Source organism: Cupressus sempervirens, chromosome 8 (genome assembly GCF_028749045.1).
Source record: "Cupressus sempervirens isolate cs-2001-9-10 chromosome 8, ASM2874904v1, whole genome shotgun sequence".
NCBI lineage: Eukaryota > Viridiplantae > Streptophyta > Pinopsida > Cupressales > Cupressaceae > Cupressus > Cupressus sempervirens.
Window position 1 is genome coordinate 471,182,595 of NC_143125.1, and position 15,626 is coordinate 471,198,220.

Genomic DNA, 15,626 nt, shown 5'->3' on the forward strand with positions numbered 1-15,626 from the left:
ACAATGGAAGAAGTAGAAGAAATCTCAAATCCAAGCATGTCCAAAATGAGAGGCCCAACCCTCTATTTATTCACTTTTCTAAGAAGTTGCTAGAACTTCTAGAAACATCCTTTATAAAATCTCATTATAATGCACATTTTCTAGAACTTCTAGAAACATCCTTTATAAAATCTCATTATAATGCACTTTTTATAAAAAGTGCAACTCAACTTAAAATTATAACATGTAGGCCCCAATAACACCTAATAATAAAATATAACCTCTTAACACTTCTTCAAGAGCAAGATATGACCATCTGATCCGCAGAATTGACTCTCTCTCCACACCATTCGCCTACGAGAGTCTGGAATAGGCAAAATCCATGATCAATGTCATGTAGAACTAAAGAGGGGACATTACACGAAAATCAAACCAAGTATGTATATATATATATATATATATATATATATATATATATATATATATATATATATATATATATATATATATATATATGTATATATTCAATTAAATAAGATAATATATAATAATTATGCTATAGTTGGATGATTATTCGAAAGTGAATGTTCCCCTCTTTTTTTCTGTGTTGAAGTTTCATTTATTTAAAGGTGGGGCAAACCAAGACTAAAGAATGTGACATTATTAACTACTCTTCAAATGTCGCAAGTACATAGGCCAAACAAAGTTTCAAGTCAGAGTCAAGACTAGTCTTAAGATAGAGTCATTGGTTAACACTATGCTAAAGTCCTAGTGAACCCTAATTGCCTAGGCCTCACTAACACTATACTCATCAGTCTTTGCCAATATCTGAAGATATTGTACCCCATTGATCATATCTTACCTCATTCCTCTTTTCCGATGATACCTTCCCCCCTTTGTTCTAGAAATTCGTGTCGGCCCTGTAACCACTTGTCAATTTGATATCGTACTATGGTAAGTTTTTATCAATATACACAATGCCAAACAACAATTAAATCTACCGGATTTGATTAGACGCAAATGGCATTCTAATACCAACTAAAACTCATTATTAAACATTACAAAAAAAAGCATATTTTGAAATCATGAATTAGATTCATGCATAACCAATCTAGGGTATAATTCACAAAATCATTGGCAACGTAAATTAAAACTAGAAACTGCTTAGTGCAATACCAACAAAACCACTGTTCAGTCTAAATAAAACCATTTAGGGCACAATTTAGAAAATCATTGTTTAATGTAAAGCCAAAACCATTTAGGGCATAATGTTTAAAACCACTATTAAATGTAGAGCATCTTGATGAGGGAGGTGGTAGAGCATGGGTTAATTTGTAGATAAACAAGTTAAGGAGACAAGGTGTCACCTTCACAAGGAAGGATGCAAAGTGGGGAGTTTTCTTCAAAAAGAGATGAAAGGACCATCAGTGCTTTAGAACTACACAGTAAAGATAAAGGACAAAAGTCAAAGAAAATGGATGATGTGGCAGAGGCATCATAAGTAACAAGTGAGCAAATTGCTAGTAACTAATCTAGAAGCAAAAGGTACAAGTCTCCACATCTACTTCCGCTTCTAGATCTTCATCCACTTCTAGATCTTCATCGATAAGAGAAGTAGAGATGCAGGATAAGGAACATAATTTACAATAGGGTGGAGATTAAAAAAAATCACAAGAGGATCAAGAGGCAACTTCATCCACATAGTCAGTACAACATCAAATAAAAATATTGCTAGCATCTCCTACTGTGGGACTAGTAGTTGCTTTGAGAGAAGACATGAGATCATTTCAGCATTGAAGGGACTTAATGAGAAGGAGCAACTAGATTACGGCATGGATTGTTCCACAGGTCTTAATTGGCTAAGGGAGAGCATGAAGAAAAGAAGAAGAATAGAGGAAGTTCTCCTAATGGATGACATTGATACATTCTTAAGTAGAATTGACAAGGTGAAAGTACCCAAACCGACGAAGAAAATTCATGAGATCGCTAGAGAAGCATTAGGTTCTTGCACCTTGCATATGGTTGTCCTAGTTGGCCAATTGCTAAGAAGCATGAAATTCTAGAGTTAAGGGGTACTACAGATGCAACTAAATAAAGGATGGACAGACTAAAAAGTAAGAAAGATGAGCTAGAATTGGAAAATATGATATTGAAGGAGTACATAAACAAGCATATGAATCCATCAAGACATGAGAGTGCTGCCCTTGTTCCAAATATCCATACCTCTCAGTAAATACATAGTTACAATGTAATGAGGATACCTATGGAGGTGGAGGAATGGGTTAGTGATATCAAGAAACATATAGAATATTTCCTTGTAGGATGGTTTAGGCATATAGGAAGACTATATTATTGATGGATAGGGTTGAAGAATTGGAGGAGACATGGACAAAATTTCAACCAATTGGAGACGATGATTCCTCTTTTTAAGGCATTGAAGAGTGTCTATTAGTTTTGATTCATGGAGTAATTGATAGAGGTAGTAAGGTAGTACATATGACTTTGGTCATAGGTATATTTCACTGTCCATGATGAGGTCTACATTTGAGCATACACAAGTTGATTGTTGTATTGTCGAGGTTCCTTTTCTGGAGATACATTTGATGTCCCCAAATTTTAATGTAATAACTCAATTAAATTAATTAATCAATTGGTCCCAATAGTTAAATAATATAATAAAATAAAAATATTTGTATTTGGGGTCCCAATTGAGTTATGTATATCTCGGGCCCATCTTTTATTTTTGCCATAGGTGTATGTGTTGCCACGTTGGCACTTATTGTGCACCGTTAGAAGTTTACTTTGTAGGGGTATTTATGACTAGGGAGTAGGATGTATTTCTCATGTAACTTGAATTATTTATTGTTTACGGGGAAATCGAAGCCATGAATTTGTTAATGTGAACTAGATGAGATGAGTTCATTAATTAAACATCTTCACCCTAATCCATTTAATACAAGAGGTAGAGGGGCTTCCAAACATAACTCTAAATATACCTCAAGTTAGATTAGCAAAACCCAAGTACGATGAATGGATGCCAATACTAAACCCAAATTATATTAAGGAAGTATGCATGCAAGTCCTCTTTCATGCAATGCTCATTAACATTAGATTTGAAATGTGATTAAAGTGAATTGATTGATTAAGTGTGAGATTGATTAGCTTGCCTAGTGTCAATTAATTTAAATGCAAGAAATGCATGTACAGTTCTATAGAAGAAAGAAACAATATTTGAGAGATAAAAGGAAGAGAGAGAAAGTGACTCACCTTAAAGAGGAGTAATGCAAAACACCTTTTGCTTAGAAAACTGCTGACTGAAAATTGTGATAGAAAACTTCACTATGTATTTAGAACTAGAACAAAAAACCTAGAAAACATTGTAAATTGCAGATCTTGAGGTATGGGTCGACAAGATCAACCTATACAGGTATATGCTTTGCTTGATAATTATGTTCTTGGAGGGTAGAAACAAAATGGACCTTAGATCTAATGGAAGCTTCTGATTGTAGGTTTTTGAATTCGAATTTGCAATTTTGATAACATGTTCTTGCACGAAAAGAAAAAATGTTTTTGCTGGGGGAGGGGGTTGCCTTGGTCAAGCCTCCATTTAGGAATTATCCTTGAAAGAGAGAAGTAGGGAAAAGAGAAATGCAATGATTCACCTTATTTGATGAAACCCTTTTTTGGAAGAGTTTTGTTATTGCTAGATGTTGATGTTGAATCTTCAATAGGAATGTAGGAAATCTCCACAAATGCAATGGATCTAATCAATATGAAATCATGGAGCCATGGATGTAGATGTGGACAAAGGAAGAAGAAGATGAAGGCCACTCTATAGATATCCTCCCTTGATGGCCAATAAATTGGTAGATCTTGAAGAGGAAATGTACACGATGGATCCTTGGATCTTGAAAATACATTGAATGCTTGATGAATCCCTTGAATATGCTTGCTTGAATGGCCTTCATGTGTGTGTAGATATGATACAATGTCTTAAATGTGAAATTGAAGTGCCCTAGCTTCCTTATATACTAGTTTTCTAGATTGAAAACAAAGCAAGACGATGGGGTCACCACATTTTAAAATTTTAACTCACCAAGACAAAACCGACCCCAACACTAAAATAGGTCAGGGTAAAGGTCAACTTGGTCAACCTATGCCAGTATTGGTCAACTAAGTCAACCTTTACCAAGATTATCTCAAGGAGAGATAATCCTGAGGTCTCGGAAGCTACATAGATAGAATTAGGAGAAAAGAAAAAGAGTAGGAGAAAGAGTCATTTGAGCACAAGTGCATCCATGGACCACAAAATCACTAAAGGGCATGAGCTAAAAGCTCTTAAATGATGGGTGCTTGCATTTTAAGACTACACATTTATTTGTAATGCGAATTCCAGTTAGAGTTCTTTTTTCCATTTCATAATGAAAAACCTTCCCCATTTGGCTAGCACAATTTTGGTGGATTTCAAATCTCACCTTATTTTTCTTGGTGTATTCTTTGGCTTTGGATCTAGCAAATTTGAAGTGCCATTATTTATTTGAATCAAAGTATTACTTGTGGCATCATTGACTATGAGTTCTTGAAACTTGTTTGTGTTCCCTTGTTTCCCCATTTTGAAACTTTGTGGAACAATTATAAATTACGTTGGCCTTTATTGTTGTCTAAATATTTGTAGCCTTTGGTTCCCACTATCCATATGGGAAATGTGTTTATTTATATACATTGGCTTGAATTTAGTTGTTTAATTTTGCAGTAAATTGACAAAGGACCCATCTTGCGTTGTTTGCATACATTCTCCCTAAGTCACACTGAAGGGGGGTGGTGTTTGTGTTGAATTGTTTCAAATAGTAAGTTCTTCTCATAGGTTCTAAACAACATACTTATGGACCACATAGTAATATTCCCACATTTGGCGTGTTATCACATTATCATTTTTCCATCTTATGTGGGACTTTCACCTTTGGTGGTCTTATCACTTAATCATTTTTCCACTTTTGCATGGTGATCCACTTTTAGTGGACATGTAACACTTTCACTTTTCCACCTTATGTGGGTGATATGTTATCACTTTATTATCTCATGTCATAAGATTACAACACTTGTCATAATCTTATGCACTCTTAGGAGTCTCCTTTGTAATAATTAATGAAGTGAATTTAGCTAATTTAGTCATCCAATTGATCAATTCTATTGCATTACTGATGATAATATAGTTTATTCTTGTCCTAATATTTCTCTCTTGTTATTATGCTCTCCATTAGGCCTCTTCTTTTTGTCTACCTTAATAGCCAAATCTTATAGAGCAAAAGAGAAAATTATTTCAGCTTGAGAGATTTGTTTATGGATTTCTGATGTGAATCCATATAAATGTAATAATGGTGCAAACTCTCATTAATTACTTTGGTTTTTAAATTATGGTATTCTTGTCCCAGTTCCAACAGATCATCTGTAGGTGATTATGGTTTAACTTTGTTAGAGTTCTAGGTGATTCTACAACACCCCCGAGATCAAATGAAAGACCAAGATAACTTCCACAAGAGATTGGCAAGACAATTGCAAATAGATGCAATAATGATATTATTGATAATGAACAATACTTGATTGATTAAAATGTACACAATAGGCCTCCTTATCTATGTAAGGCGATAAGAAACAATGATAAGGAGAAGATAGCATGTCACCTACACAAGGTGTGATCACATATCCACTAAAGGTGGATCAGCTTCCATTATGTAATGAAGTATGTGCAATCATGAGGATGATAATGTGATATGTGCACTAAAGGCGGATTGAGATAACAACGATCACCATCTAGAGTGGACTGCTCCAACACCATGTGCATAATTGAGGTGCAAATTGTTAGGTGTCTCAATGACAGACTACTATGCAATGCATTATCCTAAGTAAGCTTGAGTAAATTGTAATTATCAAATATTTATCACACCAACACCCCCCTTAAGCGCAACTTACGTGAATACACTTAAAATCACAATGTAAGGTAAGTGTGGACTACTAGGCCATGTTAGATACCCATGTACAATATGCAATGCAATCTCTCATAAAATGAAGAAAGAGGCAAAATCTCATGGGAAAAACCCACCCCCAAAAACAAAGATGAAAAAACACAAGATGCATGGATGGATGGAGTACTCGAGACCCCCCAAGAACTACATACATCATTTATATAGAATAAATGATCCCTCCATAAGAAGGATGATAGGAGACATGATATCCTCCCCATAATGAAGAATCTCCTACAAAAAATGGTGAGTGTTTGAAGAGAAAACATAGTCCAATGCCTACAAGCAACATTTCTCCCCTTGACAAGAAGATCGAACAAGTGCAAATGTAGGAATCCTTCCCATTCTGGGTAAGAACTAGGAAGTGGAATTTAAATTATGATGATGATGCCATGACCTAATCCATATAAAAATGAAAGGAGGAAAAAAGTCTCCAAGTATGCATCTTTGAAGATGAATACGTCTCTCCATGCACAAAGATTCTATCACATAATCAAGTTGAACCAAGAAATGTGGCAAACCGAATGAAAAAGAATCAAGAGTGCTAATCTCCAAAGAATGTGAAGAATTATCGACTCCAGTTGTGATGAAATTGTCATTAAAGAGAAGAGAAGACCCTTCAAATATGTCTCTTAAATCTAAAATGTGAGACTCTACAAATAATGAACCAAAATCTAACAAATAAGAATCCCAATAAGGAAGACAACTAGATATCTCTTGTATTGACTCTTTGGAATCACCAACAAGAGATGAATGTGTGATCTCAGCTAGAAAAGTAGGAGTTGCAAGAGGAGTCACTTGATCATCCTTTATCTCAATAGATGCATTAGACTTAATCTCATCTAATGTATCATCATTATAGGGAGTATTATCTGCATCATCAAGTGGAATGAGACAATCTACAACAAGATCATTCCGGAATGGAGGAAAAAAAGGATCTCCAAAATGCTCCCAAATAATTTTCCAATTTTGCATGGGCAATAAATATCATTGATTTTGGAGTAAACTGGATGGTGTACATAGGAAAAGAGACTCATACCAATCACTCCTTTGATATGACCACTTTTATCTTCTCCAAACTATTTTCTTCTACTTTTCTTTGGCTCGAGAATGAGTCCATAAAGATGAGCCAATAGATTAAGCCATCTACAATGTATGATGAATCCTTTTTCCTATGACTGATAATTATCCATAGTCAAATCTATTATAGCAGGATGTCTACCATATCTCATTTAATGTATACTTCTCATATTACAAATTGAGATCACAATGATTATACCCCACAATTAGGCTATAGTAGACTTAGATCACTATGCAAAGGAGCAAACTAAGGCCCATGCTAATTACAAAACTAAGCCAAATTTTGAAAGAACAATTTCTAGTTAGTCATTGAAAAGTGAAAATTGATACTAGATCATGAAAATACAAAAAAAATTATGCACTTACTTAAACAATTGCAATTGAAAAGGAGCTCATATGAGCCCAAATGAGGCTTAGAAGTTGCAAAAATTGAGGTTTGTGATTTTTAGAAAAGCTCAGGAACAAAGATCCGAAAGCACTTGCACCACTGTGTAGATCGTGAAGTTCTATCCCAAAACAAAAAACAAATCTCCAAAAAAAGAGTCTAGAACAGTGAGATATCACTATTTGAAAATCGTCTTTGATATTATTTTGATCGAATTGCCACTGCTGCAATTCCAAAATCCAAATGGCTCTAGGTTTGGCCTCAGATGTCTGATTTGGTAAACAAAATTTGATTTAGGGTTTTTCGAACTTACTTAATACGATGCCAACCTCTGATTTGCACCAGCAATTTTGACGTGCAATAGAAATCCACAAATTGGAAAACCCCAATTCTCCTCCAAATAGACTATGCAATGATGATACCCAAATTGCCTTATTCTACACGCACAGTTGAACCAAGACATGATCATATTTGTAAAGAAAAGGTCTTCGTACCTTGAGTGCTTTGAAACCATGTTAGAATTTTAGGTGACTCTACAACACCCCATGATCAAATGAAAGACCAAGATAACTTCCACAAGAGATTGGCAAGATAATTGCATTAAGGTGCAAGAGTGATATTATTGATAATGAACAGTACTTGATTAATTAAAATATAAATAATAGGCCTCCTTATATAGGAAAGAGGGTAAGAGACAATGATAATGAGAAGATAACCTATCACCTACACAAGGTGGAATCACATATCCTCCAAAGGTGGATCATCCCCCATTATGTTATGAAGTATGTGCAAATATGAGGTTGATAATGCGATATGTGCACTAAAGGTGGGTTGAGATAACAACTATCACCACCTATAGTGGAATTCTCCAACACCATGTACATAATTAAGATACAAACTCCTAAAGTGTCTCAATGAGAAACTACTATGTAATGCATTAACTTAAGTAAACTTAAGTAAAGTGTAATTAGGGAATATTTAATTACACCAACAAAAAGTAATTTGCTTATGTAATGATGATTATCAAGTATGAATATATTTAATTTTTGTAATATTGACATTAAGTTTTGTAATTTAAAATGTTAATTTTTAATTTTTGAGCACCATTAATATTTTGAACTTGTATTTTGTGTTTATATTCTTTATCAATTTCAATATCTGATTATTTTTTCATCTCTAAGTGTCCTTTTTTTTTCTAAAATGGCACGCTTTACCCATCTCCACCTCTTGTACTTGTGCCAGTCCGTGTCTCCAGGTAACAATGGTCATAGTGGTTTTCCTTCTGACTTTATTCCTAATATAGTTTCTCTGTCAGTGCTAGACAGGTTAGTATAATGGGCTTTTAGCTTTCAAATATATTCTTGTCTTGTTTGGAAAATCTCAAGTTTTCATTCCCTTGAGTAATAACAGTATCAAGTATCAAAATTTGGTATTGATTTCCATGGGGATTCCTCTTAAAACATTGGACAATGAACTCATGTTGCACACTGGTATGAGTAATTATTTGCATTTTGAAGAGGTTGATTTTATGAGTGCACCATCTAAATTATGGCTTGCTTTCTAGTTTTCTTGGGGAACCTGGTAAAAAGGTAGATCCTTTGCAAAAAATTATATTGCTCTGAAGGTTGGTCATAGTTTTAGCAGCTAGAATTTAGAGAAGCGTGCATGTGGTTGATGACCCAAGCTAGTTAGATATTACTAACGGTAATGTATGGGGTATTTATGTTAAAGCTATATGATCTTACAAAGACAGACTCTGACACCTAAGGATTTATTGAATCTGTGAATTGAAAAAAGAGGAGATGTTACAATGTCTTTTGCTAATAAATTCTATCTTTTATTATAATAATATAGATGAATTGCGAATAGCTGTAAAGGATGCCCTATGTCGAAGTGATAAAGAACGGCGTGCATATGAAGAAGCACTTATTGCAATAACAGTTGAAGAATCTTTGAAGCGGTAATATTAAAGGCATGCTGTGTTGTTCCCTGCTGCGTGTTTCGTTGTGTAAAATGCTTTTTTCCATTTTATAGACTTATATAATTATGGATTCTGCTTCTTGAGATTTGAGGTTTGGAATTACATTTGATGTATTCTCAATCTCCAGATATTGTCAGAGAATTCAACATCCAAATTTTTGGGGAGGTGAACCTGAATTACTGGTAAATATGTATTTACACTAACTTTTCATTTCTCAGCTGATTGTAGTTGATCTGGCACTTAATTATTTGAAGGCATCATGCAACATAAACCATTAAACTGGACAGAAAAGACACTATGCAAACTGTCATATTATATTTAATTATTGGTCCCCTGGAATGGTACAACCCTTTGATATCTCTGTTTCATGAACTGTGTATATGTCAACTTGAATTTCACGAATATCTATGCCATTGTGTTTAAAAACAACCAATGATTTTTTGGCAAATATATTTCAGACTGTTACTCCTTGAATAAGAATGCATGTGACCTGTTTGACAAAATACCCTTCATTAAAATATTGAGTAAAAGTGAAAAACATGCATAGGGTGTACCTTGCGTTTTAATGGTGGGGGGAAGTCTGTGTGTGTGTGTGTGTTTGTGTGTGTGTGCGCACGCGTATTAGGATTGCTTGGGATGAGTTTCTCCATGTTTGAAGAGTATTTGTTCTTTAGTAATCTGCTGCTCCCCATGTAAGGTATTCTATTTTCTTGCAAGGTTGAATGCAGTAGTTTTAGATGTTAAAAGGGATTTATAGTGCATACTTAGCTTGTAACTAGCAGCATACATATTTCAGTAGTGGACGTGGTTTTTCTTTTGTATGACCTATAGTCACTCAACAGAAGGAAAGTATGTTAGAGTAGTGAAAGATTCCGCAATCTTAGAGACATAACAATATTGGTCACCAACTGAGCAATACAATGTCAGATTCGTGATATTTCCAGGTCTATTGTAATGGAAAAAATGACAGCAATATGATACTTTCAACAAGATCCGAGTTTATTTTTCAGTTTTCTGATTGTGACAGCAGTGCCTATCATGGTATCTCATCTTGCTTTAACATTCTAACACCAAAAACTTTGTTGGTGATTGGCTGGAAAGAATTATAACATGTGCTGTATCAAGTTTTCCTATCTTGGGTGCATTTGAATTGTACATTGTTGAAATCTGCACTACTCAGATGGCTCTTCCGCTGTTTGATAAAATGCCAATGAAGAGTTCAATAAATGACATCTATTCGGTAATATGATTGTGATCATCAATATTAGGTGCAGCTTTTCTTCATTGTGAAACTTCAAAATATTGAATGTTCAATGCCCTCCCAAACAGTTTGAGGACATCTCGATTAAGCCAACATCTGACTTCAAGAAGAGGGTTGGGAAGACATCCTTGTAATTGGGGTTCCATAGAGTCGTTGCAGTTCTCGCTCTGCCGCTTTTTGTTTGGCCCGAAGTCATTGTAAAACCCACAAAGCATCCATCTTCTTTGCTTCTGTTTCTATGATTTTGTCTTCCAAGGCAGCCTTTTCTATGTTCTAGTTTCCCTCTAGGGCTGCTTTTTCTGCCCGCCACTATTCTGTCAGAGTAGCCTTTTCAATCTCCCATTCCTTAGCCCACCGTTGTGCCTAGCTTCTTCCTTGCTCAAGCTCTAAGAATGTTCTTTGAAATGCAATTTCCATGTTTGCAAGGGTCTGAATAAGAGTTAGTTATTCTAGAGCCAGAGGTATAGTGTATAGCTTTATCCATTCCATAGCTATTTCCTCCTGTTTATATCCACTCTGCTGAAGTAACTCCCAGTCCTTATGACGGCCTCGCTGCATAAATGTTACCAATGATTCCGCTGCCCTAACTATGGCCCCCATATTTTGCTTTTTAGCCTGCATGATCACTTCTTTGGCGAAATGCTCCATAGCTTGCAATTCTTTGAGGAACATAGCAACCTTGTTTTTAAAGGAAAATGTTGCAGCTGGTCTCGCTCTCTCACTCTCTATTTCTATAGGATTTTCATCTTCCATCTCCAGAGGAGTGGGTGAAGGTGGAGAGACCATCCCTTCTTCCTCAAGCAGTTTATCGGCCTCCTCCAAAATTGTGTCTTCACTCGACATATCCCCTGTAGCTGTAGTGTCTGTTACAGTAAATAATTATTATTTACGCTTTTACTTAAGTTTACTTAGGTTAAATGCATTTAATTAATAGTTGTAGTCTAGGTGTTGTTGACAACATGGGAGTTTGTTCCTATCTAGGTCATACTTATCTTCTCACCTTGATCGAGGATATCACACCTTTTGTAGACGTATGCTTAGTTGTCAACCTTATCTCCTAGCACTTTCTAGCTTGTTTTACAAGCTTCTTAGAGGCCTTTATATTCGGGCTCTCCTATTGTAATTTCATAACTCATTTTCAAGGCATATTGTATAGCAATACATTTTTCTTTGTTTGCAATATCTTCTCTCTCAATCCGTTTAGTTTTTTCAAACTCCACCTCTTCCTTCTTTGGTTTCGCTTCAACAGGTTATTTGCATATAGGTGATCTTGGCGAGCTGTGAAGTTGGCTTTCATCAACTTCTACATGGCATCAGAGCCTTCCTGCTGCTTCTTGGTTGAAGGATTTTTGAAGCCGCAATTCAGAGACACAAACCCTAGTTTGTTTGTGCATTTTTCTTCAATCAGGAGGAAGAGCGTTTTTTCAGAGCACTTTGGGCCTAAGTAGATGCTGACATTGAGTTCAGAAGACCGGTTATAGTCAAGATTCATATAAAACTTTTTGATTTTTGCTTCCATAGCATCTAGAATTTTTTTTAAGCCCCTAAAGGCCGACCGTACGGATTGTATAGATTTTTCGTGCAAAAAAAATAAAAAAACATTTTTGGCAATAGCGTCGCCGCGTCGCCACCCCGTCATCGCGGGGCCACCGCTACGCCACTAGCGCACAACCAAGTGCTGCCACAGTCGACTGCGGTGACACTCGGGCCCGGCGGTCGTCGGCGGACCACCAGCCCTCCACCTCCGCCAGTGGAGCACCAGCAGCGCCGTTGGGTTTCTCCTCCCTACGACCACCACCACCAGCAGTGCACCTCCTGTGACCACCAGCTCGTCACCCACGTGTGGCCCACTTAGCTAGTGACATTTGGCACTAGTCCGCGGGTGCCACGTGACACGGGTGCTACGTTGGCAATTGCCATGTGGCCCTTGCCACGTCAACCTGCCACATTAGCTTCCTGCTACGTGGATGCCACCTGGCACTTTTTTTGCTGCGATGGTCCCGTGGTTGTCAATTTTAAGCTAGTGGAATGCTGATGTTAGCACAACATCAGCATCTTCCTGCCTCTCCTTCAGGTCCCTTTTTGACCTACTTGCAGTTTTTTGGCCATAACTTGAGTATACGAAGGTATTTTTCCGATTAGAAAGAAATGCCGAAAAGCTGGTTTCGAGACGGAGACATTGGCATAGGTATTTTGTGGTTTTGATGCAGTTTTGTAGCTTGTTCTTGCAGTCAAAGTCGGATGTTCTGTTTTTCACTCCGACAAGCTTATCTTGTGCATCCCATCTCCATTTTTTGAAAACGTTATATTTTTGGAAAACTGGTTTTGTCATCTTTTCAAAAATATTGTCATTTCCTTCAGATTTTGCCCCATGCTCTTTCTATTATGTTTTTGGCATTTTTTCTCTATGGTGGATATCTTGGAGTTTCCAGGTCCGAGGATCGTTTTCATGGCGTAGGATCTTTTGTTTTGGGTTGTACTATCTTTTGTATCAGCTTTTTTCCTTTTCTGATCATTGTTGATATCGTTTGCAAGCATCTTTATGCAAATGCACTGAGATAAAGTGTCACTCTTGCATTTCGGGTTCACGAACGTTGTTTTGAGACAGTTGTACTCACACTATTTTATAAAATACCATGGGGGGGTTAGTTGTTGCCGTTTTTGTGCCCTCTTCCTTTGTCAAGTGAGTGTCTCTTCCATTACATTAGCCCCATGAATGTGTCGGTGACACGTGCCTTTATAGGTGTTTGTACCTCTTCCTCTCTCTCATTGTTCTTGGCTCTTTCTGCAGAGGATTTTTGGCCCACTTTTTCAGTTGCCTGTCATCTCACCCCGTTTGCATTAAGGAGGGGTTATTCTGTTGTTCTAATGCTTCCTTAGTTCTATGGGTCAATAGTGTGAGCTATGTATTTAGTATTTGATCCTATATACTAGGCAATTGCAGTGGTTGGCTACCTATGCATTTCGGTGAGATGGATCATCTACCATATAGACACTCTCGGTTCGTGCCTTCTATTTCCGTGGAGGTTCTTTAGATCACCAGTTTCTTTCAGATGACAGAGTTTGCGGCTTATTCATGCTTCAGTGATGCTCTTCATGATCTTCTCTTGTTCTTGTTTTCTGGGACATTCCTTTAGTTGTAGGCTTCTTCAATCCTTCACTAGGTTTTGTTACCTCTTTTTGGGAGAGGGTTTTTCCCATGAGGTTTTACCTCTTTTCCCGTTTTTAGAGGTTGCATTTCTTTGCATTTGTACATGGGTACCTAACATGACCGCATTGTCGGGACCCATTCTGCATTTCATCTTAGCTTTTGTGAGCTTAAGTGCATTCCCCTAAGTTGCACTTAAGGGGGGGTGTTAGAGTAAATAATTATTATTTACGCTTTTACTTAAGTTTACTTAGGTTAAATGCATTTAATTAATAGTTGTAGTCTAGGAGTTGTTGACAACACAGGAGTTTGTTCCTATCTAAGTCATACTTATCTTCTCACTTTGATCAAGGATATCCCATCTTTTGTGGATGTATGCTTAGTTGTCAACCTTATCTCCTAGCACTTTCTAGCTTGTTCTACAAGCTTCCTAGAGGCCATTATATTCAGGCTCTCCTATTGTAATTTCATAACTCATTTTCAAGGCATATTGTATAGCAATACATTTTTCTTTGTTTGCAATATCTTCTCTCTCAGTCCGTTTAGTTTTTCCAAGTTCCACCTCTTCCTTCTTTGGTTTCCGTTCAACAGGTTATTTGCATGCAGGTGATCTTGGCGAGCTGTGAAGTTGGCTTTCATCAACTTCTACAGTGTCTAACGACTTCTCCTTCTGAGTGTCTATTTGGCCTGTGGGTTGCACCACCAAAGTAACAAGATGGACTACTTTTGTACCCAATAGTGTTTGTAACCTCAACTTGTGTGCACACTGTTTTTGGCATCTAATATCTGTCACTTTAGTGTGGGATTGCTGATCTGATGGAATTAGTTGCGCTACTTCTAGAAGTGAAAGTTTGTTGGCCCCCCATTGTGGGATCTGTTGCTGATATCCACTACCTCCCCCCTCTGTACATTTATTTTCCTCCTCCTTTCCCGGTATACAAGTGCCTCCCCAGACTCCTTCCTTTGTACCGTCTCCTCCATCAACACCTTCATCCGTACACCTCTTAGTCTCTTCCATTTTACTTAAGCTATGTTGGTGAATTTGCGCATACTTAGGTACCTCTGTCAGTAGTGGTCCTCTTATTGGCAGTAGGAATGTGACCTCCTCAGGTGTGCCTTCAAGTGACTTAGGCAAATTTTCGCTTCCTGAGAGTCTGAAGATGTTAGTGCTACTCTCCTCCTCTTGCAAACTATCCTCTCCAACCTCCTCCTGACTTGAATCCTCAAGAGATGTTGATATAGTTGCCTATTTAAGTTTATGCTTTTGGGGTTCTCCTCTACCTTCTCTGAAAGTATCAAAGAAAACTTAATATATCATTGCCAGCTTGTAGGGTTCCACCCTATTTGCTGGAACCAATGTCCCTCTATGCTCTACTGGCAACTGAGTATGGACTGCTTCCAGAAATAAGGTTATGGCATTATGTGGCATGTATAATTCCTTATACTTCAATTCCATGAATTCTTGCAGTTTGTCTGAGAGGAATTGTCCCCAATTGTATATCTATCCCCTATGCAATCCATCAACCACTGGTAATATCCATAGAGCAATATCTGAGGTGTGGTTGCCGACTGTGAGTTTGCTTTTCACCAAATCGACAATGCAACACCATTCTTCGTTGGCTATGAACACCTTCTTGAGACCCCTATTATTTTTTAAAATGCCTTCTCATTCCTACTTCGTGAGACTATTCCTACACATTAATCCCAACTACTTCTTCTTTTCCTCCATGGTCATTAGGGTTTTTGTCAACTCTTGTCCTTGACGGGAAATT

General features: G+C 37.0%; 1 protein-coding gene across 1 annotated transcript in view; it reads left to right on the forward strand.

Annotated features, from left to right (window-relative positions):
* LOC149543275 (Cysteine proteinases superfamily protein) overlaps positions 1–15,626 on the forward strand; it is a 118,141-nt gene that overhangs the window by 39,149 nt on the left and 63,366 nt on the right. Inside the window, exons 5-6 of the mRNA XM_089798120.1 lie at positions 9,319–9,424; positions 9,573–9,627. Of these exons, the coding sequence (XP_089654246.1) occupies positions 9,319–9,424; positions 9,573–9,627 (161 nt within the window). The remainder of the gene's footprint in view (positions 1–9,318; positions 9,425–9,572; positions 9,628–15,626) is intronic.